Source organism: Salvelinus fontinalis, chromosome 9, assembly GCF_029448725.1.
Source record: "Salvelinus fontinalis isolate EN_2023a chromosome 9, ASM2944872v1, whole genome shotgun sequence".
Lineage (NCBI taxonomy): Eukaryota > Metazoa > Chordata > Actinopteri > Salmoniformes > Salmonidae > Salvelinus > Salvelinus fontinalis.
In genome coordinates, this window is record NC_074673.1 from 18,236,885 (window position 1) to 18,264,349 (window position 27,465).

The 27,465-nt window shown below is 43.0% G+C and overlaps 1 protein-coding gene across 1 annotated transcript; it reads left to right on the plus strand.

Annotated features, from left to right (window-relative positions):
• Positions 1-275: 275 nt before the first annotated feature.
• Positions 276-27,237, plus strand: LOC129862194 (GTPase HRas). The gene is made up of 6 exons (XM_055933612.1): positions 276-593; positions 16,326-16,460; positions 20,894-21,072; positions 23,203-23,362; positions 23,578-23,702; positions 23,824-27,237. The coding sequence occupies exons 2-5, from the start codon at positions 16,350-16,352 to the stop codon at positions 23,695-23,697; spliced, it is 570 nt and encodes a 189-aa protein (XP_055789587.1). The 5' UTR covers positions 276-593; positions 16,326-16,349; the 3' UTR covers positions 23,698-23,702; positions 23,824-27,237.
• Positions 27,238-27,465: the final 228 nt, after the last annotated feature.

The window sequence follows — 27,465 nt, forward strand, 5'->3', positions numbered from 1 at the left end:
CGGCATTTGTAATTGTACTGCGATATGCCCACATTGCCGCTTTATATTTTGCAGTTTTACAGATAGGCCTACCGACCAATGTATTAACGATGGTCAAAACAGGCAACTAAACAGCGGTGTATTCATTACGGAAACCGTTTAAGAACGGAAACAAACAGCAAAACGAGAGTTTCTATTTAACAATTTCAGGTAAATTCTCACCGTTTGGTTCTGATTGTTTCCGTTTAAGAAACGTTTTATTACAGCATCGGCGGAATGAATACACCCCTGTGCTCACCGGGGCGGTTCATACTGGGCTGGGCGTGGGCTCCAACAGACTTGTCTTCGTCCTCTCCCTCTTCGAAGCAGATTGTGCGCTATGACTTAACCTCGCGTACAAGATTGAACGAATGCTGTAAAAATTGTGCTGAAAAGTATCAGTTCTGGAATAATAAAATATTTCTGTTGTCGAAAACTGTTGTGAGACATTCGTTGAGGAAACGGGCCCACCATTTGTATTTCTATTCTTGGAACACTCAGAAGCTACTGAGTTGAAATATTGTTTCCAGTAGACCAAGTCACGCTCCTGATTATTGGGTAGAGCTCTGCTTGTTGTAAGTATTGCGTGCACGTTTTTCATCTATTACACAAATGTAGGCTATTTGAACTGTCGCTCAATGTTATTTTGTGTGCTTTGTCCAGGGAACCCATACAGGGGACCAAAAGTAGTGTTAACAGCTCGAGCTCGTTCACACGGACACTGCTGCGGCGCGCCTTTTTATTTTTTTAGGACATTCACGCGTACATCAGGCTGATTCTCGTTGGCAAGCACAACATTGGGAGGTGTAGCCCAACGTTTTGGCAGACAAACTGCTATTCGCGTGATCATTTACCCAAACCATAAGCATATTGGTAGGCCTATTGAATCAGTTTGTGTATATTATTTTCTCAAATAGGAATTTAGTTCGTAGGCTAAATCCCCTGGTCAGCCCATAAACTTCACGGACAGGGGGTCATCTGCTGCTGATATATAGGCTAAGCTAAACCAAGGAATACATACTAGAAAATGAACCCCCTGATATTTTCATTGGCATTGTCAATAAATTCAAGTATTAAACTGTTGCCATTTTGTATGGCCAGGCTATTCAATGAGCGCTCCAACAGCCGAGCTGCAACAGTGGCTGTAGCGTGTAGACCACACAGACAAGGGTGACGCCCCGTCTTGTAGCCTACACCGAATTGTAGCACTGCGGAAGTTGCATTGAATTACTAGGCGGTTGATTAAGAACCCGATTCTACACTGATCTGCTGGGTCAAGGACCAGGAATAGCTTATTTTTGTAGTCTAGAGACAGCCGACTAGTATCGGCTCAACAGACCACAACGTCACAATTTGTTTGTCGCATGCCTTACATTCGAAGCTGATGCTTGGAATAACATGCGATTTTGTTGAGTAGCCTGAAGTTTAAAAAAGAAAAGCATGGGAGGCTTGGTATTTCCGGTAGAATATCTCATACAAGGCTAAATACAAATCTAATTCAACAGCATTGCTATTCTAACTACCTATGCCTTGTGTAGCGACTCTCATTGCTCTTCAGTGGGCTATGACATCATACATGCGGTGTTGACCAAGAGACAGACCTATGACCCATGATGTAGCCTAAAACCATGATATATTTTCAGTCTTTATATGCCTCCATTTCATTCATTGCAGGTCAGTTTCACCCATCGTCAGTCATTAGGTGTTTTGATAACTTAATCTATTTGTTTGTTATGAAGACCATGATTATTAGTAGTAAATAATAATACAGAATAGACCAGTGCTTAGTAATACAGTAGACTATTATGAGTGTATGCAAAATGGAACAACATAAGTGAAACATGATTCATGTCAACAATAGCCCGTGAGAGCAATAACGTTTAATGCAAAAAGTAATCATGCTGATCAAGGTCTCTACAGATTTACACTCAAGCTAGATATACCATTTGATTTTGACACTCTTAGATTTAGAAAGGGTTCTATTCGTGTAAAGGGCATGATGGTGGTATATAACACTTGATAATGGTTAGCTGAAGCTACAGGAGGGACACGGCACTTCTCTAATTCTTGGGGAGAGTGGCTTTGTGTTGGGGATTGTTTACTAATAGATTCAATGGTTGGTCTTCCAGTTGCTTTCTTTTGTCATTGAGCTGAATAGAAATACTCTTTGTCCACTGATGGTCCTGGCTGTATCGTGTGTGTGTGTGTGTGTGTGTGTGTGTGAGCTGTTTTGTCTGCAGGTCTCTTCTCAGCCTGTGTTCTTGGGGAGGTCTATAGAGCAGAGGATTCTGGGTGGCATCTTCCTTGTCCAGGAAGGCCTTTGTTTACGCAGCTCTCAAGATGCTCTCTGGGATGGCTCTGATTGTTGGTGGGGGTGGTCTGATGAATCATCTCACCTGATCTCTCTCTCTCTCTCTCTCTCTCTCTCTCTCACACACACAAACACATACACAAAAACACACATATTTACTCACCATGAAATGCTTAGTCAATGTCACGAACCTGACTCATCTCATATTTCTTGATCAGTTATTTTTTTGCTTCTCATTTTATGTTGCATTGCAACTTGAGTGGGCCCTTCCCACTGCACAGCCTACATGCCAGTGGCCCACAGGTGTCAGAGGCTATCAGGTTGGCAGTGTTTAGTGTGGTCATCTGCCCTTTTCATCTCACCACCTGGCTCCATCACCTGATCCCTGGTTAACAACCTGAAAGGATGACCCAGTGGAAAAATGTCACATTTTGCTAAGAGGCTGTTTTGAGACAAATGCCTGTTTTGAAGCTAGGGCCCTCACCTCTTCTCTCCCTCTGCACACAGTGTCACAATTGGGGAGAGCAGAGGGAGCACTGCACTTCCACTCATTACCACCCTTCCTGCTTTCTGATAAGATGCTACATCTCGATTCCAAGTATCTTAATTAGTTGACAGACTGAACTGTTTTGTTCTGTGATCCTATTCATATGATGTGCGGGCTTCTATCTTCACATTGTGTTCTGATGGATGAACCATGGATGTAATGGGGTTAGTCCTGAAGATCTCGGTATTTACCTTGTAAATGGGTGGATTTTCTGATGCTCAATTGTGTCAACGCTGGGCTACATTGTGTTGTAGCATTGCAGCTGAGTCTCGTGTAGTGATGGTGCACTGGGGGGACTTGATCCAGGCTCCATGACGGTTTCTCAGTGTTCGATTGTGATCCGTCCCTAGAGAGGTTTCTCTTACCATCATCGCTCCATTAAAAATCTATCCCTGCAATGGGCTTGTGGCTCTGCCAATATGGATCCTTTAACCTATTAAGTGTTTTAGTTGCGGGAGTGGCGACGCAGGAGGTCCACTCTTAAGTTCTTCATCCTCGAAAGAGGATGTGTGGGGCCGAGAGCGGGACAGTTATTTGTGTATTCAGGTGGGAAGGTGGTCTACCTTTCCTCAAAAGAGTGGCAAAGAGTAGCATACTACTATCAAGTCAATGCTGAATACAATGAGTCGTGTTCTACCCCAAGGTACAGTATACACTGAGTGTACAAAAAATTAGGAACACCTGCTCTTTCCATGACTGACCAAGTGAAAGCTATGATCCTGTATTGATGTCACTTGTTAAATCCCCTTAAATCAGTGTAGATGAAGGGGAGGAGACATGTTAAAGAAGGATGTTTAATCCTTGAGGCAATTGAGACATGCATTGGATTGTGTGCCGTTCAGAGGGTGAATGGGCAATACAAAAGATTTAAGTGCCTTTGAACAGGGTATGGTAGTAGGTGCCAGGTGCACCGGTTTGAGTGCGCAAAGAACTGCAACGCTACTAGGTTTTCCAGCTTGCTCCCTCAGTAAGATGTCATGTAAGATTATCCTCATGGTCCAGGCAGAGCTCTAGAGTTTCAAGAGGAACTGTTAATTTCCCCAGCTCGAGGTGGCTGTGAGCTATATATAACCCTACACATGTTCATGTACCACCCCTTGAGCAAAAGGGCACAGCCATACAGAGATTTAGTGGAGTAGGTGATCAGACAGGGCTGTGGCCGAAGACTGAGAGTGTTTAAGACTTTTTAATATGCGTCACCATTTCAAAAGTGCTTACACAAGGGGTTGACTACTCCATTCTTGATCTCTATGTTAGAATTCTGGATCAATTCATTCATTTTTTTAAAATCCAGACTATATGTGTTTACTGTAGTGGTGGGGTTTTGGAGACTGTGTATGACTGCTGTAGCGGTGTGTGCGCGCTTTAACCGTGTGTGTGTGTGTGTGTGTGTGTACACTTAAGGGGCTAATTAAGACTGGTAGAGAGACTCATTGTGCTCTGGCCCTAATTACCAAACTGAGAGTCAGAAAGAGAGGAGAGGGTATGGCTGGCACCGGGCACTGCCACAGGGAGAACTCTGCCGTGTGTGTGCATCCCATGTGATGGTGTCCTCCTTTGGTAGTAGCTAGACAAACACCACAGGACTGATCCCTACAGACAACAAGTGGTCCTGGAGTCAGCAGGCAGGGCTGCATCAAATATTCATCTCCCCATGTATGTCTGGATTATTAATCAGCCTCTGACAGTCTAGATAGTCAGTGAATGGCACAGCTATGTCTCCCCTCACCCATAGAGGAGTGTGTAAAAAGCTCCTCTTACCAATAACAATTCAAATCTGCCTAGACTGCCACTATTGGCTCTTTCCAATGTGGGCACGTCTCAAGGAGATGTCATATTATGTGACTTAAATGTAATGGCACATTAGCGTTGAACTGTTATTGTCATGATAATTCAACCATCCATGATACGACATGGAAACTATGTACTGTACTTGGTGGTGCTGTTTGAAGCTATTGTCTCAAAGCCTTCCTTTCTGTTGAACCCTGACGCCTTTCACTTTCACTTCTTCACCACAGAAACTAGTTTCTCTCTCTGGAATCCCAGGGGTTTTTCTTTCAGACTGCTCCTACACTCTTATGCCCTTGGCTTTGTCAGAGGAAAAAATCTCAGGAACCACATTGGCGTGATGTATATCTATCTTCTGAGATGCACAGCATAAGTAAAAAGATGTCCTAGAATGTGCCAATTGTAACTGTAATATATTGATGGGCAGCTGGTGGGGAGACTGGAGAGTCTGGCTACAGGGCATTCAGATAGATGGGCAGTGTAATGGGGGAGGTGGAACAGGTGAGGAGAGGGGGAGCACAAAGGGGCTGGGATGGTTTGGACAGGGGAGGAGGAGTAATCGTCACTGTCTCCCGGATTGTCCCACCTTGAGCTGGGTGATTTTTATATCGTGGATACTGGTTTGCAGGTATGGATCCAAATCCCATCTTTAATGATATTTTGATACAGTGCTAAATTATAAGTTCTACAAATTGAACTACTTCACTGTCTGTTTTGTTCTAGTTTGGTTGAGTATAAAGCCCATTGAAACCACTTAGAACTCATTTGTTGCCATGCTCTATATATTTAGAACTTAAATTATTCAGTAGCAGAAAATACCGCCATACTGTCAAAACATTTGAGAAATATTGTGATATCGCTTAGGCCCACCCTGTCCATTCTGTTGATTTGGTTGTGCCTCTCATTTCCTATGATGTTGTCCACCTTTCTTCCAGGACACACAACCCAGTAAGAATGATCTGCCTGCCACTAAATCTCCATGTTGAAAAGGCAACAACGACCTGTGTGCAAGAAGTCATTTCCCCTGTTTTCTCAGAGGGATAGAGCAAAGCTGCAGCTTTTCTCTCTGAGCCAGACCTCTATCACTGTAGAATGTATCACTTCTTTTTGGTTCTGTTACAGCCTTCTGCTGCAGGAGATAACACTACAGTAGCCCAGGGTATCTCCAGGCTCAGCCAAGAGACTCCTCAAAACATGACCTCCACCTCAGCTGCTCTATTAGCTAGTATATGCCCCGTATCTGGCTATGTTAGAGCACAGTGTGTGCATAAACGAGAAGTGTGTGTTGTTTTTTTTACTGACTTCATTTACAGGGAAGAAGGAAGCTAAATGTTTGCCCACACGATTGAGAGGTTGTGGTAATCCCCTCCTGTAGTGTTAGAATTATAGCCATCGGGTTGTTTTTCGCAAGCCTGTGAGTGTTGACATTGGTCTAGCCGATCTAGAGAGCTACCTGTTTCCATGAAACCCCTTGGCAGTCTGGTATAGAGCCTGTTGGAACAGCTGTGCAGGAGAAGCCCTGAGGGGTTTGGAGCGGTGTAGAACAAACCAGAGGGCAGTTGCTCTGTCAGCAAGCAAGAAGCCTTCCTTCAATCATTAACATCAATGACCCAACAGTCCACTCATCAAGGCACCCTGGTCTCTCTTTCTCTCTCTCTCTCTCACACGCACACACACACACACACAGGGGCTCTAGATTAGCAGAGGTGCATGACGTTCAATGAATACACTACCACATCAAGGGACAAATATAGGAGTTTACTTGGAGTGTTTCTGTTGCCTTTGACTCCCTGCCACTGCATTAGCCTTGTAAATGGGGTGTTTTTTTGATGGTGTGTATCCTGCTGTCATTAATCTGTCCAGAGTCCAGGTTGGTGTCCCTAGTTACTCCTCTCGGAACACTGCAGCACCTGTGCAGGCATATTAGTGTGTGTGGACCGTACAGTGTGTGTACCGTTTTTTTTAGCACATTAAGGAGTAACAGGGCTTCATGGAGCTAAAACGGTAAAGGAGGACAGGAGGTTAGTGTAGGCTAGGGGATGCTGTGTGAATGTGTCGGGGAATACAAAAAGCACCTGACCTGTAAGGGATATTTCTGAGAGCAGTGAAGAGGTAGGGTGGGTCAGTCCGGTGGTTGTTTGGTCAAGAAGGTTGTGGTGTAGTGTATTAAAGGAGTAGGATGCTTACATCCGGTAGAAGATCCAGGGTATGTTTGTTAGCAAGTCATCTGTGTGGGCAATGTTCCCTCTAATTTTTTCCGGCACTGAGCAAATTTCAGGTCCGCTAAGCGCAAACTTGAACATTGTGACAGTCGCCAAGTAGGCTGCTGTGGCTATTTGATCATGATGTAGGCCTACCTGAGTTGCCTACCATAAACAATGGAGACAAATGCATCCCATAACATTTTAACATGGAAATAGCTGTTCTGTCAGTAGCAGCAAATGTAGCAGCAATTTTTTTTTGTTGAAAAAAAACATGCAGTGATTGACATTAACCGGTTTATCCACTTGTCCTTCAGACAAGGAGGTGACTGAAAATGTTGTGGTGGCTGATGCAAGAAACCACTTTACAAAATAGTCATTATTATTTGCATACCATTATTAGAGAAACAGACAAGCTATGCTACCCTCTGCCTCTTGGCTACTTAGCTTATTCAAGACCGTCTCAATGCAACACTGCCCCTTTAAGACAAAAAAGCTCTTTACCTGACTCGCTTTTCAAAGATGGTTAGAAATGCACACATTTTGTGCTCCTGTTGGAAGCAACCAATTGTTGACAAGAAAATTACTAACTGGACTAAACTCACTAATTAGCAAACAATATGAACAAATGTGCACAGGTGGCTACATGCAGCTCTCACTTTGATATCAAAACAAGCGCATCTACTCATGACCGCTAATGCTTTAAATACAGTCCAGTTCAAAGTGAATCGCACAGATCCATATATTGCAATGGCTATTTGCAAATGGGCCTACTACAGCTCTGATTGGTTATGGCGCACCGGTCTGTGTAGAGTACGGCCTGAGTCATGCCGGTCAATGCAATACACTCCTACTCCAATGTTCTCTCTTGCACAGATAGTTTTGTACACTAAATCTTTTATAGTTTGTTTTCTTTTGGTATGTTTCATTGAAAGTGGCTAATATTGTGTTGATTCAAGCACAATTCCCACAGTAGAGTGAAATGTTGATACTCTTAACTGAAGTGAAAATTCGAGAAAGTTGAGTGAAGTTCATGCTCGTGCTTTTCTGCATTGTCTGATATTTCTTCTGCACAGCAGTCTGAGGGGAGCTGTGCATGCGCGCAGCTTAGAGGAATGTGTGTGTGGGTACAGTAGAAGATAAAGGGTAGGGCAGATCCATACACTGGGTTGCAGTGGGAGGAGGTGTGAGTTGGTTGGCTGTCCCATATCTTTAAAAAAAATCTCGGTCAAGAGCTATTGGACAAGGGAGGCTCTTCTATAAACCTGTCATGATAAATTACAGGGGCAAAGAATAGTCCTTATTATTGGGGTCAGTTTACCCTTTCACTGACTCATCACTTTATTCTGTCTTGCCGTAGAGAAGTGGTCATGAGAAGGATATGTAGGCTGACTGATGGTAAGCTGCTGAGTGTATACCAACAACATCGCCCTTATGACTCCCCACTGCTGCTGTTTGGCTCATGTCCTCTGGAATTTCACTGGCCAGCGTGTGTGCGTGCATATGTATGGTTCGTGCAGCTTACTTGACAGTTGACACCCTGCCCCAGCCTGTCAGCCACGAGAGAGAGTACAGTGGCTGGACTTTAGCTGAGTGTCTCTTTTAGCCACGCTACACTACCCAGTTCACTGGGGTAGGGGGTTTTAGCTTGTCAAATCAGAAGCCTACTGGTTGGCTAAGTTTACTGAGGCTGCACCTGTGATGCGTGTGCTGAGATCTTATGGAAAAATTACAAATTGATAGCTTTCTGTTAGCTGTTTTTGTTTTAGGGCACTGATGTTCTATGAGTGAACCACTGTTCTGTAGGTTTGGGTGACACACTAACTGTGTGTTGTGACACATGGAGCAATACCATCACCAGTATGTCCTTTGTGTCATCTAGGCTACATTCATATCTGATGATCTGTTGGAATAACTTAGTGTCCATGGTTATCTCTGAATCTCTGTCAGACACGCTCCATTCTGCAATCTGTTGCAGTGAGAGACTGGATGTGTACATACTGTTCAACTCGACACCTCACTGTGTCAGGGTCTCAATACTCTTACTTTGCTCCCTCCCATCACTGATCGGTGAATGGATTGGATACAGTAGATTTCCACCACATAGCTCTCATCTGTCATGTTCTGGCCTCTCAGATCAGTGGTCAAAACAGGCTGAAGGATGCATTCTAAAGGATTCCCACAGACCGCCTGTGTGTTTTGAGTCCCTCTCTCTCCAGTCATGTCAGGCAACTGTTCTTTATTTTTATTTACATGTAACCTTTATTTAGCTAGGCAAGTCTGTTAAGAACAAATTCTTATTTACAAGGTTGGCCTACCCCGGCCAAACCAGGATGATGCTGGGCCAATTGTGCGCCACCCTATGGGACTCCCAATCACGGCCAGGTGTGATACAGCCGGGACAGGATGAGGAAAGGATGTGTTCTGGAAGAGAACAGGACCTGGTCCAACTGGATTATATTCACTAGGAGACGTATGTAAGCAGGCAGGAAAAACGGGGAGGGACCTACCTTGTCCAATAACAAGCGCTCGTTTTTGTTGAAAACATTTTCCGTTGCAAAACTAATGAATTGGGCCCGAGTTGTTTAATGAGAGCCCCTGATTTATGACAGGGTAGCCCTGTGTAATTGCTGCGCCGGACCCAACCACTGAGGGGGGCGACAAGAGGTACACCTGGGAGTCCTAAAACCCTCTGACTGACTGCACGGCTTCCCCTTCTCTGTTCTCTCCTCTGAACTCACTGACCCCAGTGGCTATCACTGCTGCAGTGCCACAAAGTACACTCAACACGGTGTGCAGATATCTATTTTCTATGGAACATATCAGAGAAATTATGGATGTTACATTTTTTTGCTTTCGTTGTCCATTTTAACATTTGCCAATATTTAATGCGTCAAGAAATTGTATTTTATTAGTTTCCCTATTAGCCGCTGCAAAAGAACCAGTAACTCTTACTGGGGTTCATTGACGTCACCAGATCGGGGCTTTAACCCCAAATGATTTTGTCTCAGCCCGAGTCTTTTTCATTGCTGGGACGGTGTAAAACAAACTAGGATACACTGCAATGACTACTCCAATCATGAGCCCTTGTCTGCCCTGTGTCATGTAAAACATCTTCCCAGCGTGGAGTAGTTCCCAATCGTTCTGATTGTGACATGTTATAAAATGTTCCCAGTTCAATAATTGAACGTGCGTATGTGGATGGCTGAGTTCATGTGGAAGTTTCACGATTTTCAATCATGTTAGGTGCCTGTATTTGTACATATTATCTACAAAAGTTCTGTGCCCCCCCCCCCCCCCACTCTACAGTTAATACAAGCGTACTGCTAATGTGAGTTTACGTAGTTCCAACATAATCCAAGGGATAGCAGCCTAAAATCCCAATCCTGCTATATTGCACATACCTAGAACATTATTTAATGCAAAACATACATTTGTGGTCTAGGCTGCCCCCTTTGGGGTGTTTTGGAACTGCACAGTGCGCGCAGCATGACTAGCTACACAAACGGGCACTCTAAGGAGACAAAGCCATTTTGTATATTTTGTATTGTAATTTGCACTGTATGTATTTGACTTAGATATTGTCTGTAAGTATGAGTATGTAGGCTGTGTGACAATTAAAATGTATGTAGTTCTGTCCTTGAGCTGTTCTTGTCTATTAATGTTCTGTATTATGTAATGTTTCATACTTTGTGTGGACCCCAGCAGGGACGTCACAGAAGCGCCGCCGCACTCTTTGCATCGCCGGCTTGCCATGAACTTTTTGCAGAAACATAACAATGTTGCATATCTCACTGCTTTCTTCCATGTGCTGTGCTCCCCTGATGCCAAATAGTCAACACTTAATATTAATTCAATGGGTTGTGGTCAGTAAACCCATTTTAATAATATTTATAAAAATCTATTAGCAAGTACAAATTACAAGTGCATAACTATATGGTAATTTTCAAGCCTCATGTTGATGTCGGTCACATTACTGCTAGCTAATGTGTAGTAAGGTGTTTTATCTGTTTTTATTGCTATCTTGTCATACATGGGATGGCAGAGTTCCATGTAGCCATGGCTCTATTTAATACTTTGCGTTTCTGTCTGTTGTGGGACTGTGAAGAGACCTCTGATTGCATGTCGATGAGTGTCCGAACTGTGTGCTAACTTTTTGAACAGACAGTTCGGTACCTTCAACACCTCGCACAAAGACAAATTTGAGATGCAGTCATTCTCTCCTCAACTTTGAGGCAGGAGAGATTGACATGCATGTCAAAGTGCAATACGTGCTGCTTTGTTACGGACCGACTGCAAATTGCCTATGTCCCTCTGCCGCACATGACTACACAGCTGGGAAGTATTCCAGGTTCGACAAAACTAAGTCCTGTAGGACATGTCTGGTCGACTGAGATGTGAAGAAGGCAGAGCAATGTCCTATCATGGACAGACCTCTTCCCATTTCTGGAGTGAAGTGGCTTCTTTGCTGCCCTTCTTGACACCAGGCCATCCTCAAAGTCTTCGCCTCACTGTGCGTGCAGATGCACTCACACCTGCCTGCTGCCATTCCTGAGCAAGCTCTGTACTAGGGGTGCCCCGATCCCGCAGCTGAATCAACTTTAGGAGACGGTCCTGGCGCTTGCTGGACTTTCCTGGGCGCCCTGAATCCTTCTTCACAACAATTGAACCGCTCTTCTTGAAGTTCTTGATGATTTGACAAATGGTTGATTTAGGTGCAATCTTACTGGCAGCAATATCCTTGCCTGTGAAGCCATTTTGACAGCACGTGTTTCCTTGCAGGTAACCATGGTTGACAGAGGAAGAACAATGATTCCAAGCACCACCTTCCTTTTGAAGCTTCCAGTCTGTTATTCGAACTCAATCAGCATGACAGAGTGATCTCCAGCCTTGTCCTCGTCAACACTCACACCTGTGTTAACCTTTCAGTGATACCCAGCCCGGATCCGGGAGCATCCTCATCAAAAAAGCTGACTAGCATAGCCTAGCCTAACAGGACAGGGATATAATATAATTTCATGAAATCACAAGTCCAATACAGCAAATGAAAGATAAACATATTGTGAATCCAGCCATCATTTCCGATTTTTTAAATGTTTTACAGCGAAAACACTATGTATTTATATTAGCTAACCACAATAGCAAAACACACAACGGCATGTTTTCACCATGTTTCCACCCCATAGGTAGCTTTCACAAAACCATCAAATAGAGATAAAATTAATCACTAACCTTGAACAACTTCATCAGATGACAGTCTTATAACATCATGTTATACAATACATTTATGTTTTGTTCGAAAATGTGCATATTTGAGGTATAAATCATAGTTTTACATTGCAGCTACCATCACAAATAGCACCGAAGCAGCCAGAATAATTACAGAGAGCAACATGAAATACATAAATACTCATCATAAAACATTTATGAAAAATACATGGTGTACAGCAAACGAAAGATAAACATCTTGTGAATCCAGCTAATATTTCCAATTTTTTAAGTGTTTTACAGCGAAAACACAATATAGAATTATATTAGCTTACCACAATAGCCAAACACACAAAAACATTTATTCACCGCCAACATAGCTTTCGCAAAAACCAGCAATAGATATAAAATTAATCACTAACCTTTGGACAACTTCATCAGATGACAGTCTTATAACATCATGTTATACAATACATTCATGTTTTTGTTCGAAAATGTGCATATTTAGAGCTGCAAATCGTGGTTATACATTGTGAATACGTAGCAACAATTCACCAGAATGTCCAGAGATATTTTGGACACTCACCTAATCTAACCAAAGAACTCATCATAAACTTTACATAAAAATACTTGTTGTATGGCAAATGAAAGATACACTGGTTCTTAATGCAACCGCTGTGTTAGATTTTTTTAAATAACTTTACCACAACATACAGCATGCATTATTGTGAGACAGCGCTCACCTATTCTCCGCCGTGTTGGATTCAACATATTACACAGAAATACGAAATAACATCATACATTTTGTCTTTTGCTGATTTTCCATCAGAAATGTTGTGCAAGGAGTCCTAGGTCCAGAATAAATCGTTGTTTGGTTTTAGAATGTCCATTTCTTCTGTCAAATTAGCAACTTTGGCTAGCATTGTGGCGCGAACATGCCCATCAACTCTTGGCGCTTGGAACAAAAAATTCTAAAATTCCCAATAAACGTCAAATAAACTGGTCAAACTCGGTTGAAAATCCTACTTTATGATGTTCTTCTCATATGTATCCAATAAAATGAGAGCCAGAGCAATTCGTAGTGTATACCGAATGCTTTTCAGAAGACAATGTGAGGTTCCCCTGCGCGCCGTCAAACTGACAAAAGACCGGACCTGCCACTCCAAAAGCTCTTATTCGGCCTCACATCAAGCTAGACACCCCATTCAACCTTCTACGGCCTGTTGACATCTAGTGGAAGGCGTATGAAGTGCATACAGATCCATAAATAAAAGCCAGTTGAATAGGCAGGCCCTGACACAGCCTCGTTTTCAGATTTTTCACTTCCTGTATGGAAGTTTGCTGCCAAATGAGTTCTGTTTTACTCACAGATATAATTCAAACAGTTTTAGAAACTTGAGTGTTTTCTATCCAATAGTAATAATAATATGCATATTGTATGATCTAGAACAGAGTACGAGGCCATTTAATTTGGGCATGATTTTTTCCAAAGTGAAAACAGCGCCCCCCCCCTATTCACTTAACTAGAGAATCACTGACATGTCAGCTGGTCCTTTTGTGGCAGGGCTGAAATGCAGTGGAAATGTTTTTTGGGATTTAGTTCATTTGCATGGCAAAGAGGGACTTTGCAATTAATTGCATTTCATCTGATCACTCTTCATAACATTCTGGGAGTATATGCAAATTGCCATCATACAAACTGAGGCAGCAGACTTTGTGAAAATGTATATTTGTCATTCTCAACTTTTGGCCACGACTATACTGTCTACACTCGGTCTGTTTTTATTAATTCTTATTTTATTTTTTTTCATGTCAACATCTTTAACCATTGGAATTTCTGATTACTAAGAATTCCGTGACGCAGTTAGCTTTTTCAGCTGGACCGCATGTTTGTGTCCTGGATTTCTGCAACAACAAAAAAACAATAGTTAGCATAATTGCTAACAGAGCAAGTAGAGCTAGAGTCAAAACAACAGTGGTATGTGTCTACGTCTGGGCTCAAATGTGCTAGGTGTGAGATCTATGCAAGAGAAACAAAATAAGGTGGCACTGAGATTTTGGAACAGACAATTTTTTAATTTATCATCAAGCAGATTTGGGATGAGATTCTCTGGCTGCTAGCTGAGCTGTGGAAAAAACAAGATGTACTTTGATGCAGACAAGGCACACACAATTTCAGTTCTAAATGCCTCCTACAGCCAAGGGGTCGATGAGTCGGGCGGTACTGACCTGCTCCAATCCACTGGACAGATGGAAAGCTCAACTCCGCGGCCAGTGGGAGACTGGACACTGGCAAGGTGGAGGTTGGGTGGGAGGCAGTCTGGTCGGCCTCCATATATTCTAGAAGATCAGATCCCGCTATTAAACAGATTCGCTCTGCTGGTGGCGGACATACCTGCTCCGGGAGTCAGTGCTAATCCTGGGAGTACACCAACAGCCAGCAGCCATCCAGGGGTGCTGACCAAAGGAAACAAGGTCTTGGGCCCTCCATCTCCCCGATGATTCCGAAGCCACCCGCTGCTACTGGTACATGTGCGATGAGTCAAGATGGCATGAGTCGAAGCACACCACCTCCTCCTTGCCTGGGGCAGGCCCGTTCTGTTCCCATTCTTCCTTCCCCATCGGATTCAATCACGACCACCATCATTGTGGGCAGCTCGATGGTGTGAATTTTTTTACTGCCTGTGGGCCCACCAAGGTCCACTGTCACCCAGGTGCCCATGTCCAAGACATCAACTCCTTCCTGCCCTCAGTTTTAGACAACTATTCTAAGATTGTCACCATTGGCACTCACGTTGGATTTAACGACATTGGTTTTCGGCAATCTGAGCAACCAAAGGACTTCAACATTCTCTTGGACACCCTTGTTTGCACAGGGAAGAGAACACTAAAGCTGCACTGAAGTCTTAAAAAAAACGCTCCCATAATCTTCTTAATATAAATTTATTTGTCATTTGTGTCTGTGCCGAGCATGTTGAGTGCCCTTCCCTATAAGCATGCTGAAAGTCTGTTAATTAGTTTTCTATAAAATAACTTTGATCAAACAATTTTTTTCTGAAAGTTTGCTAAGCACATGTAACAGGCTGATTGGTTGGCTGTTTGAACCATTAAAGGGTGCTCTGCTATTCTCGGGTAGTGGAATGACCTTTGCCTCCCTCCATGTCGGAGGGCACACACTGTTTTCGAGGCTAAAATTGAAGATGTGGCAAACAGGAGTCACAATGTATTCCGCTACCAACCTCCGCAATTTACCATCCAGGTTGTTGGTACCAGGTAGTTTTCACCTCTTCCACACCGTTTGTGGAACTCAACTACAGTGCTCGTCTTTCGTTATTTGGTCCGTTATGCATGAATATGAAGGCCCAGTATTTGTTGTTTGTATGTCATGCCTAATATTAGCTAACTTATCAACAAAAAATGTATTAAAGTGGTTGACAATATGAAAGGGTTTTGTTATGAACAAGCCATCTGCCTCAATGACGACGGTTGGAGCGTAGTTAGGTTTTTTACCTGGAATTTCATGTGAAGTACTTGAGTGTTTTACAATCATTCTTTTATATAATTTATCTTTGTTCCATAGTATAGTTTCTTATTTTTGTTTAGTTACATGATTTCTCAATTTACTGTATGTTTGCCAGTCCTCTGTTGTCAGACCTATTTGCTATTCCCTTTGCCTCATCCCTCTCAGCCATACAGTTTCAACTAATCATCTATCCATGGGGGAATTTGGCAGGTCTAACAGTCAGTTTCTTGATGGGCGCAAGCCTATCAGTAACCAGAAGAAGCATCGTACTCAACTGTCATTAAGGGGCTATTCAAATGCTCTGCTCACGTGCTACACACATGCTTTCAGAGAAACAGCGCCTCTATGCTGTATAAAAAACACGAGGCTTCCGATTTGTGAGGTAGGCATCAATGAGGAGCACTCTGTGTCAAACCTCTCCCTCTCTGTGTCTCTCTCTCTCTCTCTCGTGTTGTGTGGGAGTGGATTGGAACATTGAGTACCTTCAGCACATTTGACATTCCTCTAAGAGGGACTCAAACTCAGCTGCTCTAAACACACATACACATCTCACCTCTGGGCAGAGGTGGTGGTTAACAGAATAGTGAGGTAGGAGTTCAGGGAAGCTAATGTCAAACAGAACACGTGCCAATGAATAGACATCTAAGAACAGAAAATATGGTCAAATGTATGAACCTTTCTCTTCCCTCTACCCCTCCTATCTGCTGCTCTCTCCTCTCTCTCTCACAGCAGTGTGTGTGAGGAGCAGTGAGGATGACGGAGTACAAGTTGGTGGTGGTGGGGGCTGGAGGTGTGGGGAAGAGTGCACTCACCATCCAGCTCATCCAGAACCACTTTGTGGATGAATACGACCCCACCATAGAGGTATGTACTGTGAATTTTTAAAATGTAACTAGGCAATTCAGTTGAGAACAAATTCTTATTTACAATGACCGCCTAACCTGGCCAATCCCTAAACCGGACGATGCTGGGCCAATTTTGTGCCGCCCTATGGGACTCCCAATCACGGCTTGTTGTGATACACCCTGGAATCGAACCAGGGTCTCTAGTAGGGATGCACTGACATTACATTTTTTTGCCCGATACGATATCCAATATTTTCCTTGCCAAAAAAACTGCTACCGGTAACCGATATTTCAAATTTTTGTGGCGTTTTTATTTAGCAATTATTGTACAGTTAAATTGTTGAAACAAACACACTGACCACAAAGTTATTTTTTTGGCATTTACATATGTCCTCATTACCAGTAAAACATAATCAAAACCTATTTCTTTCACTTACTTGCTGTGCTGTTTTGTTTTTCAGTCGTTTCATTCTCAACCAGGATTTCATCATACAAGTTTCAGCTGTCTGTCCGTAGCCTCTCTTCCTCAGTGCGCACTGTCACTGTGTCCATTTCCATCTTGTCCAGCTGTGTCTAACATTTCACGTAATCCCTGTTTCTTGTCTGCATTGAAGTAGCGGTCCTTGTACCCACCGACTCGCTTGTTCACAGCCTCTAGTGGAGTACTTTTGCAAGTTTTAACTGCCGATACAGACTGTGGGGTTTTGTTGAGCAGACGTTTCAATGCCATGACAGAGGGTATCACGTCTGCTGCAGACGCAGTTGATTAGCTTATTTCTTGAGTCAGTTGTTCAAATAGCGCTAGGAGTGTGTTCATGTTTACAGGTTTCAAACATGTTCTCAAATGCCATTGAAATGGCAGCAGCGTTATGAGAACCAGCACATTCTTGAGCATGCAATATGGCTTTCCTCAGTATGAAATCCTCGTCGACCCTCTGTGCTGTCAGACTCAGCATGCTCATGGGGCTGACATCGCTGGTCCAAATGTCAGTCGTAAAGCTAATAGCAGTGACGCCCATAGTAAGTAGCTCAAGGATGTGCGTTTCAACAATACTGTGTAACTCCGGTAGGGCAACATCTGAAAAATAGCGCCTACAAGGTGCTCGACCAGTCGGCGAAAGCCAACATCATCCACAACAGAGAACAGTTGATTGTCAAGGGCAATGAATTCCATTATCTTGGTGTTAATGGATTTTGCCTTTGAGTTGTCTCGCTGAAATGTTCTTACTCTTTCAAATGACTGCTCGACTTGAACTTGTTTAGTTGTTGGGAGTGTGCGCTTAGTTTTTTTCTTCTACTTTTGGGTGATGCACTTTTAAATTTGTAATTAGGTTTGTGGTATTGAAAGATTTCACTTTCTCCCCTCAGGTAATAATAGCAGCACAAATGTTGCATATTTTCCTTTGAAACTTCAAAATAAATCCACACAGCAGATGTGGGCTAGGTTAGGAATGCTGTGTTGCACGTGTACCTCTGTATTTTTCGTGCCGTCATTACGTTATATAGGTATGCACATCAGCTTTGACATCGGTTTTGCACAGCGCTGTTAAACTAGACATCGGGCGATGTTGGCATTTTTCGTTAATATTCCGATATGCTTACCGATATAGCGTGCATCCCTAGTCTGTAGTGACTCTACTAGCATTGAGATGCAGTGCCTTAGACCACTGCGCCTCTCGGGAGCCCAAATGTGTGTGCGCGTTTCCAGAGCTGTGGTTGATGTCATGCTAATGTGGCCCCTCCCCTGGTCTATAGTGAACAGAGTAAAGTAGGCTAGTGTGACTACTGGCTCACTGGAGAGACCACTTAACTACCAGATCTCATTACCAAACAGGCTACTCATTATCAATTAAATTCTCCAAATGTCCGATTTTTTTTTTTTGTTATTATAAGTTTTTTAAACATTTTTTACTACACCGCTACTCCTAATTTAGTTCCTCTCAGTTCACTATAAGATATTTTTAAAGACCGAGAGGGAACAAGAGTTTGCTTTCTCTTCTCTCTCTCTTTGTCACCACGCCTGCCTCTGGCCAGACAATGTCCTTTTTGTGTGTGCATTCCTGGCCCCTATGCACTAGCACACAGACCCTGCACCCTGTGTCTGTGTGTTGGGACACTTAACCTTGGCCCTGCAACTCTGCCCCCTTTGATACCACTACCTCTTCTATGGCCAGTCACACAGCATGGCCAGTCACACAGCATGGCTAGTCACACAGCACGCATGTGTGCCTGTGTGTGAGAGAGATTATCAATCAGGTCCCAGATCCAGACTCATGCTTTAAGCCTAGTCAAGAGACATGTGTAAATGGTTGGTTAGTTAGTATATTGAACACGCATCAATGGATTTCAGCTAATACTTCATTAGCACATTCATTACAGATTGTAGGGTGTTCACCCATAAAAGGATTCATTCATTACAGATTGTAGGGTGTTCACCCATGAAAGGATTCATTCATTACAGATTGTAGGGTGTTCACCCACAAAAGGATTCATTCATTACAGATTGTAGGGTGTTCGCCCATAAAAGGATTCATTCATTACCGATTGTAGGGTGTTCACCCACAAAAGGATTCATTCATTACAGATTGTAGGGTGTTCACCCATAAAATGATTCATTCATTCAAGGTTCATACAAATGTGTCTATTCCATAGAGAATTCAGAAAATAAATAATCCGAAACCCATGTCTACCATATATGGTTCAAATGTTACAGAAGATTTACTCTGAGAATTTAGCATGTTTAGAGTGAATTTAATGTCATCACTGGAATGATCATGAAGTGCTGACTGCTCAATAGAACTCTAACATGCTGACCAGACCGCACACGCGCAAGTTGATTTTGTCCCCCCACACCAGACGTAATCAGGACACAGGTTGAAATATCAAAACAAACTCTGAACCAATTATATTAACTTGGGGACAAGTCGAAAAGCATTAAACATTTATGGCAATTTAGCTAGCTAGCTTGCTGTTGCTAGCTAGCTTGCTGTTGCTAGCTAGCTTGCTGTTGCTAGCTAGCTTGCTGTTGCTAGCTAGCTTGCTGTTGCTAGCTAGCTTGCTGTTGCTAGCTAGCTTGCTGTTGCTAGCTAGCTTGCTGTTGCTAGCTAGCTTGCTGTTGCTAGCTAGCTTGCTGTCTAAATTGGATATAAACATTGGGTTGTTATTTTACTTGAAATGCACAAGGTCTTCAACTCTGACAATTAATCCACAGATAAAAGGGTAAACCAACTGTTTCTAGTAATCTCTCCTCCTTCAGGCTGCTTCTTCTTTGGACTTTATATGGTTGTTGGCAACCAACTTTATTTTAAGGTGCATTACCACCACCAACTAGACTGTGAACCTCAGTTCATCTTTCATTCACCCACGTGGGTATATGCTCCAAAAAATCATTGAGGTGATGGCACGTGGGTATATGCCAATGAAGAGATGGGAGAGGCATGACTTGCAGCGCGTTGAGCGTCACAAATAGAAGCAAGTTCTATTTTAGATCCTGGCTACGCAGACGCTCATGAGCAGTGTGGGTGCAATGATTGGATAATATGTATGTGTAAAAAAAACAAAAATAATAATACAAATCTACACTCGCGCATGCGACCCGAGCGGTGTGGCCAGCTTGTAAAGGCGCTCAGCTTGTCAGTTGAAGTTACATGCCAACTAGTGGCTGCAGGTTCGCATGTGAAAACATGGGCTTTTTCTAAATGAAATCCGCTGAATAAAAAACGAAAGAAGGACTAAATATATATTTATTTACAATACTAAGAGGCTGAATTTCAGTATTCACCCTCCGCGAAGACGATCTTTTCCTGTTTTTGTCTCTCCCTTTAAATTGCCATTGAAACAACCCGTCTCAATGTAGTGTGATCGCCAATATAGGCAATGAAAGCCAAGAATCTGCAGGTGAAAATGACAAGGGTATCAAGTTGATTTTGATTTGTCCAACCAGTGGAAACGCCTCCAAATTGTACCACCTCACAACGCCAAATATGGAAGAGATACAACCAAGAGCTGCACAGTCTAAACTAGCAACGGTCACAGCAAATTAACGTTCTTATTTCATCAATATGGTCAAGTACAAATATATTAGGTTTATAATATTGTAGAGAACAATCTAATGATTTAGTGCTGTGTAATTTATAATGACATTGGGCAAAGTCAAATATGTTTTTGACATTCATTTCATAGCACCCTCTTGAATTGACCGGTTTTTCTCTACATTGTACAGCAGTGAATGAATGCCCTACAGATGGTTTGTATGTTAATTTAGTGCACCAGGGGTTGAGTTTGTTAAATTGGTCCACAGCCACAGTTCCGTTTAACTTACAAACATCCTTACACACCAAACCAATTTTAAATCCTTAAGCAGGAGTGAGCAAGTGCACACTTGGGTAGCGAATCAGTCGGCAGTCTGTCTGTAGCAGTGTAACTGGAGGATGTCCCCCCCCCCCCCTTCAGGACTCATACAGGAAGCAGGTGGTGATTGATGGGGAGACGTGTCTGCTGGACATCCTGGACACTGCAGGTCAGGAGGAGTACAGCGCTATGAGGGACCAATACATGAGGACAGGGGAGGGCTTCCTCTGTGTTTTCGCCATCAACAACACCAAGTCCTTCGAGGACATTCACCAGTACAGGTGTGTGTGTGTCTGACCGGCCAGAGGGCTGTATGTGACAGTGGGGGGTCATGGCTGTCTTGTGTGAAAGCTCTCTGCAGTAACTAGCTGGGTGATGTCATGCCTTAGCATTTAACACAGCTATAGAAAGCTTAGCCTTCCGCCTTGGAGTGATTACAGCACGCTGCATGAAATCGATCCGGCCTCAATTAGACCGGAGGAGAGCAGAGGAGGAACACTCCCATTAACATGGAGGGAGGAGAGTAGAGCAGAGGAACACTCCCAATGAAATGGAGGGAGGAGAGCAGAGGAGGAACACTCCCAATGACACGGAGGGAGGAGAGTAGAGCAGAGGAGGAACACTCCCAATGACACAGAGGGAGGCAAGAATTCCAGACGGAGATGATGATAATCTATTCTGCCTCCACTCCGTCTCTCTCTCTCTCCACTCTCTCTCTCTCCACTCCCTGTCTCTCTCTCTCTCCACTCCCTGTCTCTCTCTCTCCACTCCCCGTCGCTTTCCATCTCTCCACTCCCCGTCGCTCTCCATCTCTCCACTCCCCGTCGCTCTCCATCTCTCCACTCCCCGTCTCTCTCCATCTCTCCACTAGGCTTGCATTGGGTATTGCTGCTAGGTGGTGAAGGTGAATTGAGGGGTTGATGTATAGATCTGACCCAGTCCATTTGGTCCCGTCACGCAGTCATCTGACTGGCTGCTTGCTTAAGTGATTAGCTCATTCTGTTCACTGCCTTCCCATCCATTTCCTCATATATACACAGACATTGGGCATGCGCGTGCCAGGCACGACAACCTAGAACACCACCGCTAGAAATCATACATCCGGTTCACTGTCCTGCTTGTGACTGTGCTGAGAGATCTCCAAACAGATCTGACCCACTCCCCTCACACACTCACACTCCCCTGGCCTGCTGGCTAGATGGATGCTGGAGAGATGAGATCATGCTGTTTGCTGCCCCATCCCTCCTCCAGCAGTACAGCACAGCCGTTAGTGTCTGACTGTGGTGTTGATTATGGAGAGAAGGAGAGGGAGGTAGGATCCAAATACATAAGGGTGAAATGACCCACGAACACCCCGTTCCTTCCTTGGGAATTGATTGTGGCAACACTTTACAAAATACATTAGTTGTGGTATGATGGTGTTACAGGTGGATATGTACAGAGCAAGCTTATTATAGTTTGTTTTTATTTATTTGTTTTCTGATTGTTAAATTCATTTGGGTTTCCATTTGTTTTCAGACCTGATTTGCTATTTTTTATTTAGTTGTATAGCAATATTTCTATTTAGTTTTACTGTTGGGGACAGAAAGCATGTGAGGGAGGCTAGGAACCATGTGTGTGCTGTATAGTTTTTTGGGATGTCACTTCTTGCAACTGAGCGGCGGTAATGCATAAGGTAATGGGTCAGGCTATAGGTTAGGTTTAATTGATCAATTAAACCATCTCAATGTGACTTGGATTTAAAAGGAATAGCGCTGAGACTTGTGCAAGAAATATGATGGAAAGAAATTCTCTTGGACAGGTTTACACCAATCCAATGGTTTAAGAATCAAACTAGATACCTAGCCAATTTTTCCATTTAGCTAGTGATGGTGATGCACAAACTAGGCCTATTTGAAACATCACCACCTCCTGGATGGATTTACCCGCCAGATTAAGTATCTTGAAAGCCCCCTCCAAAGGCTTGAAAATCCCATTTTGTTTTTTAATTCATGATGGGTTTTATTTTATTTTAGCTAGTTTTGGAGTCAAAGATAATAGTTTCAGTACAGTTTTAGTTTTTCAAATGTGTTTGTTATTTTTTTTTATATCAGTTTACTGAATTGTTTGTTCATGATTCGTTTCAATTTACTATAATAAACTTGGTGTAGTGGAGGGTAAACACACTTTGCGGAAAAATTAATTGAAACTATAGTGAGCGTAACTTTTTTTCACACCGATCAGAGTTTACCCACCTATTTTCACCACCACATCACTGGGTATATGTACAAGTAGTTACATACTACTACAGTTATTCTAAATGGTAGTTCCTGTAGTTTAAGGCCCATGTAATGTCGAGTATGGTCCTCATATTTGAAGAAACGAGTTAAACCAAGCAGGGAACTGACCAGTGTCTTTCTGTCCTCCTGTAGGGAACAGATCAAACGTGTGAAAGACTCTGACGACGTGCCCATGGTCCTGGTGGGTAATAAATGTGACCTCCCATCGCGTACTGTGGACACGCGGCAAGCACAGGAATTGGCCCGCAGCTACGGAATTCCCTACATCGAGACCTCTGCCAAGACACGACAGGTACTCTTTCACACACACACACACACACACAGGGAGAGCAGTGCGTGTCCCTCAGTGCTATATATATATATGTGTGTGTGTGTGCAGTGCTGGGAACATTTTCTACAAATACACAGAACTTATATTGTTGATGGCCATCAAGTTTACGAACTTGTAAATATGTAATGCCCACCGTTTTGCAGATTGTTCTGACTGTGTGTTTGGTTTATTTGCAGGGGGTAGAGGACGCCTTCTACACGCTAGTGAGAGAGATCAGGCAGCACAAGCTGAGGAAGCTCAACCCTCCGGATGAGAGTGGACAGGACTGCATGAGCTGCCGCTGTGTGGTGTCGTGATGGAGGTCGTTCAGAAACTCAGCCCATTATCAACTTTATCCCAAGCATAATCAACAACATCGTTCACAGCAAAGAGTCACTGAATCCTTACACAATGTCTTAATAATTTATGCTTCTCTCCCACAGGTTACCAGTTCGGGGTGAGGAGTGGACCTAGTGGCAGAATGGACTTAAAGAATGATGGTGGAGGATGAAACAACAACAAACTTTGAAACTGAAGAGTACAGTCTAAGAAAAGCAGATGCACCACCAGGCTGACTGTACCATAGACATTGGGGAGAGGGGGATCTTGCCCCTGCCAGGCCATGACATGCTAGACTAGGCTGTCTGTCCCCTCTTTGAGTCCATGTCTGCCAGAGCAACACCACTAATGACTGTTTCTCACCAGTGTGATCATGCTGGGCAGCTCCAATGAGCTCCTGCTAAGTTATTGTTTTACAGTCTCAACACTGGTCTTAAAGAGAGGTGTCACCAATCCAATCCCTGGTGAGTCCCCTTCACCAACACCTCAAAACCCTGATTTTACATTTGACCCCCTGAAAAGACTGGACAGTAGTAGCCTAAATCCCCATCCCTAATTTAACCTCCCCCCAGCCTCCTTGTTCCTCTCTAGAGGGGCTCTGCAGTAACCTCATTGTAACCTCATTATTACGGATACAAATATGGGGACGGAGCATGACAAGACACGCCAGATAGGATTTCTTATTTTTACGGTTAGTCTAGCGGTCAAACCCAATTATTTTTTTTACACCTTTTTTTAAAGTGACTTTTTTGTGATCGAAGGTTTTGAAGGTGATCATACTCGGCACTGTAAAGTAAGCCAGGATGTTTATTTCGTGTGATGGGCTGTTGCTATTTTAAGACCTGTCACCGTGAGGAAGTCCTTATTCGGGCCCTTACGTGGGCATGGCTGTGGATCAGACCGATGGATGGACTCATTTTCCCAGAGTGCCATTTCCTTCCCCCACAGACGTGTGTGTGCGCGCACATGTCAGTGTGCTAAAGAGTTCTCTTTGTGGATTAATATAGTAATGGATATTGTAGGTTCTGGTGCAATAGGAATGTTTACTGTCTGACTAGGTTTAAGAATTGGGAATAAACCATCTCTCTCATCCCTATTTATTATTTGCTTGTATTTCTTGGGTGGAGAAGGGAGGGGTACATGAGGGATATTTTACTTGCTGTTGCCTTCAAGGTTTGGCGGAATGATAGTTGGAAGGATGGGAGACGAATGTCATTCCTTGGTCCATGCAGTGCCATTATTTACCATGGGATGGTTATGTAGTTAAAGATTCTTCTTGCACAGCCTTTCAGGGAAGTGGAACAAAATACCCTTTGAGATTGTGCTATTTTAAGACACTGGTGGCATTAATTTCTTTCCTATTCCTTTGCTTAGACAACTGTATGTTGTTTAGTATAGTTTGACATTTCTAGATTTGTAAGTATCGGTCCTCACTGTGTTTTCAAGGCTCAGGAAACAGGAATGTCTAGAAATGTCTCGCCTTTGTATCTTATGTTCCAGGATGAAATGTGTGAAATTGAAATTCTAATGCACAAGACCTGCCTTAAATTACTGGAAATATGTGGGATAAAACTGTTTTGGCCTCATAAAAGAACCTTCTCCCCCATTCTACTGCCTCAGTTGGATCTTTGGCTCCCTAAGAAGATAATTTGATTCAAGCTAGTCATGTACGAGCCAACTTCATTTGCAAGAAAAGTCAGCGGAAAAACGTTCTTCATTTTAGGGGTTCTCTTGTGATATTTCTCAATATTACATTTTAGTCATTTAGCAGACGCTCTTATCCAGATATGTGTAGGTAGACCTACTAGCGTTTGCGCTCTCTACAACACTAACCACAGCATAGGGCTGCCAATACAAATGAACACTGCTTGGTCCTGTTTAACTTGCCTTATTATTTGTTAACTAGTACTTCATGCCTTAGAGTAGTGAACACCTGAAGCAGGTGTTTCTGTGGTGGTCTGTGTCTGCTTTCCTCTGTGGATAACTGTTGTGAATCACTGGTGGCGATTGGAGATTTGCTCCTTCTGGGATTTGTTTATCTTTCCCTTGACTAACAGACATGAGGAAACACTAACTCTGAAACAGTCCAACCAGATAAGATTCTGTACAGCATGCCCTGTCTCATTAGCTCATGGTTTTTGTGTGTGTTAGTCCAAACTAAGTTTGTTTAATTATGGCAATCTTAATTCAATAACTGTTCTTTTTACCGTATAAGAGCCACTGGCTTTTTATTTCCCCCTCCCTGTTTTTGAAGGTACTTACCCCCACAGTTCAGCCACAGTGACCCATATACTGTACATTGATGCCTCATTAGACTTCAGTCAAAGCCAACACCTTGACCTCTTGTCTAGAAGATAGACCTTAACATTGGAAAATAATCACTTTATTCTGTCGCTAGAAATGCTTAATTTCACTGACTTTTTGCTGCTATCATACATGTGAGTGGTGTTCCTTAGTATACGTACAGTACGTGCTCTTGTATGTGGTTTTCCAGGAGCTGCCCCCCTCCAACAAACACTCTCTTCTGAATTACCCCCATCTTACCTGAACACAATTACACCAGTTGGAATGTAAGAGTTTTTTGACCTGCTCCCTTCACCATGAGGGACCTGCAGTCAGACAATACTCCCCAAGATCATCTCACCTTTCCTGGGTTGCTACCCTTCATATGTTGGACCCAGGGGATGAAGGGGTCTGTTGATGAAGACACTGCACACAGGCTTGACCGTTACCTCCGACAACAGCCACTATACCTTTTCTGGCTCGGTCTGGGTGGAACACCTCTACTGTGTTGTGTGGACCACAGATTATATTCTGGAGCTCTGAGGGATTCAGGGATGATGTTGGTCTTCTGTGTGTTTTATTCTCAATTTATTGTTGATGATTTTGGGGTCTGAAAAAAAGTGTTTTTAACAGAAAATATTATTTGTGTTGTATTAGTATAGGGCACTCCATAACCGTAAAGATACTCTGTACCTTGAAAAATAAATAGCCAATCTTAAACAAATGTAGATCTTTGTCCCCATAGTGATCTACTGTGTAATGTTAAACAAATCAGACCTGCTATGTAACTTGTTTATCAAGTAGACCTCTGGTGTTAGATGTGAACTGTACACTTGTCTGAACTATAGTTGGCTGTTATATTCTACATCTCACACAATGTCCCTTGTCTGTCTATACTCTGTGCTTTGACTGACTGGCAGTTATGGGCACACATCTAAAGGTAAATGCTTAGAAACTGGACATCAATTGTCATTGAGGAATACAAGACCAGCAGGCCATCGGTAATCATGTCTGAAGGGAGACTTTTGGGGACAAAAACATGGACATTGGGGGGTTTTGCCCAAGGACTGAAACCAAAAAGGGCTTGCTTGTAGTGTGAACATGTGAGAGAGGATGTGGGTTTGGAAGTTTGATTGTGAAAATATCAACTGTTTTAACTATTTAAGATGTATTTACTCTTTAACAAAATGGCAACTGTGCAGCAGGACAGGAATAAAGGTGTCAAGATGAACTTATTCACCTGACTGACTGCAGTTATTTTAGCTACCATCTCTCCCTCAGTCCAGCTCTCTCCAGGCTAAAATATGAATAGTAAGAACCCTACATATTTGTGAATTTTACAAGATTTATTAGAGCAGTTAATAGAACATTTAATCCTTATTTTTGTAACTATCCAGATAAGTGAGAATGTTTAGAGCAGATGCAAATCACAGTAACAAACTGAATTGATAGCAAAGTTAATA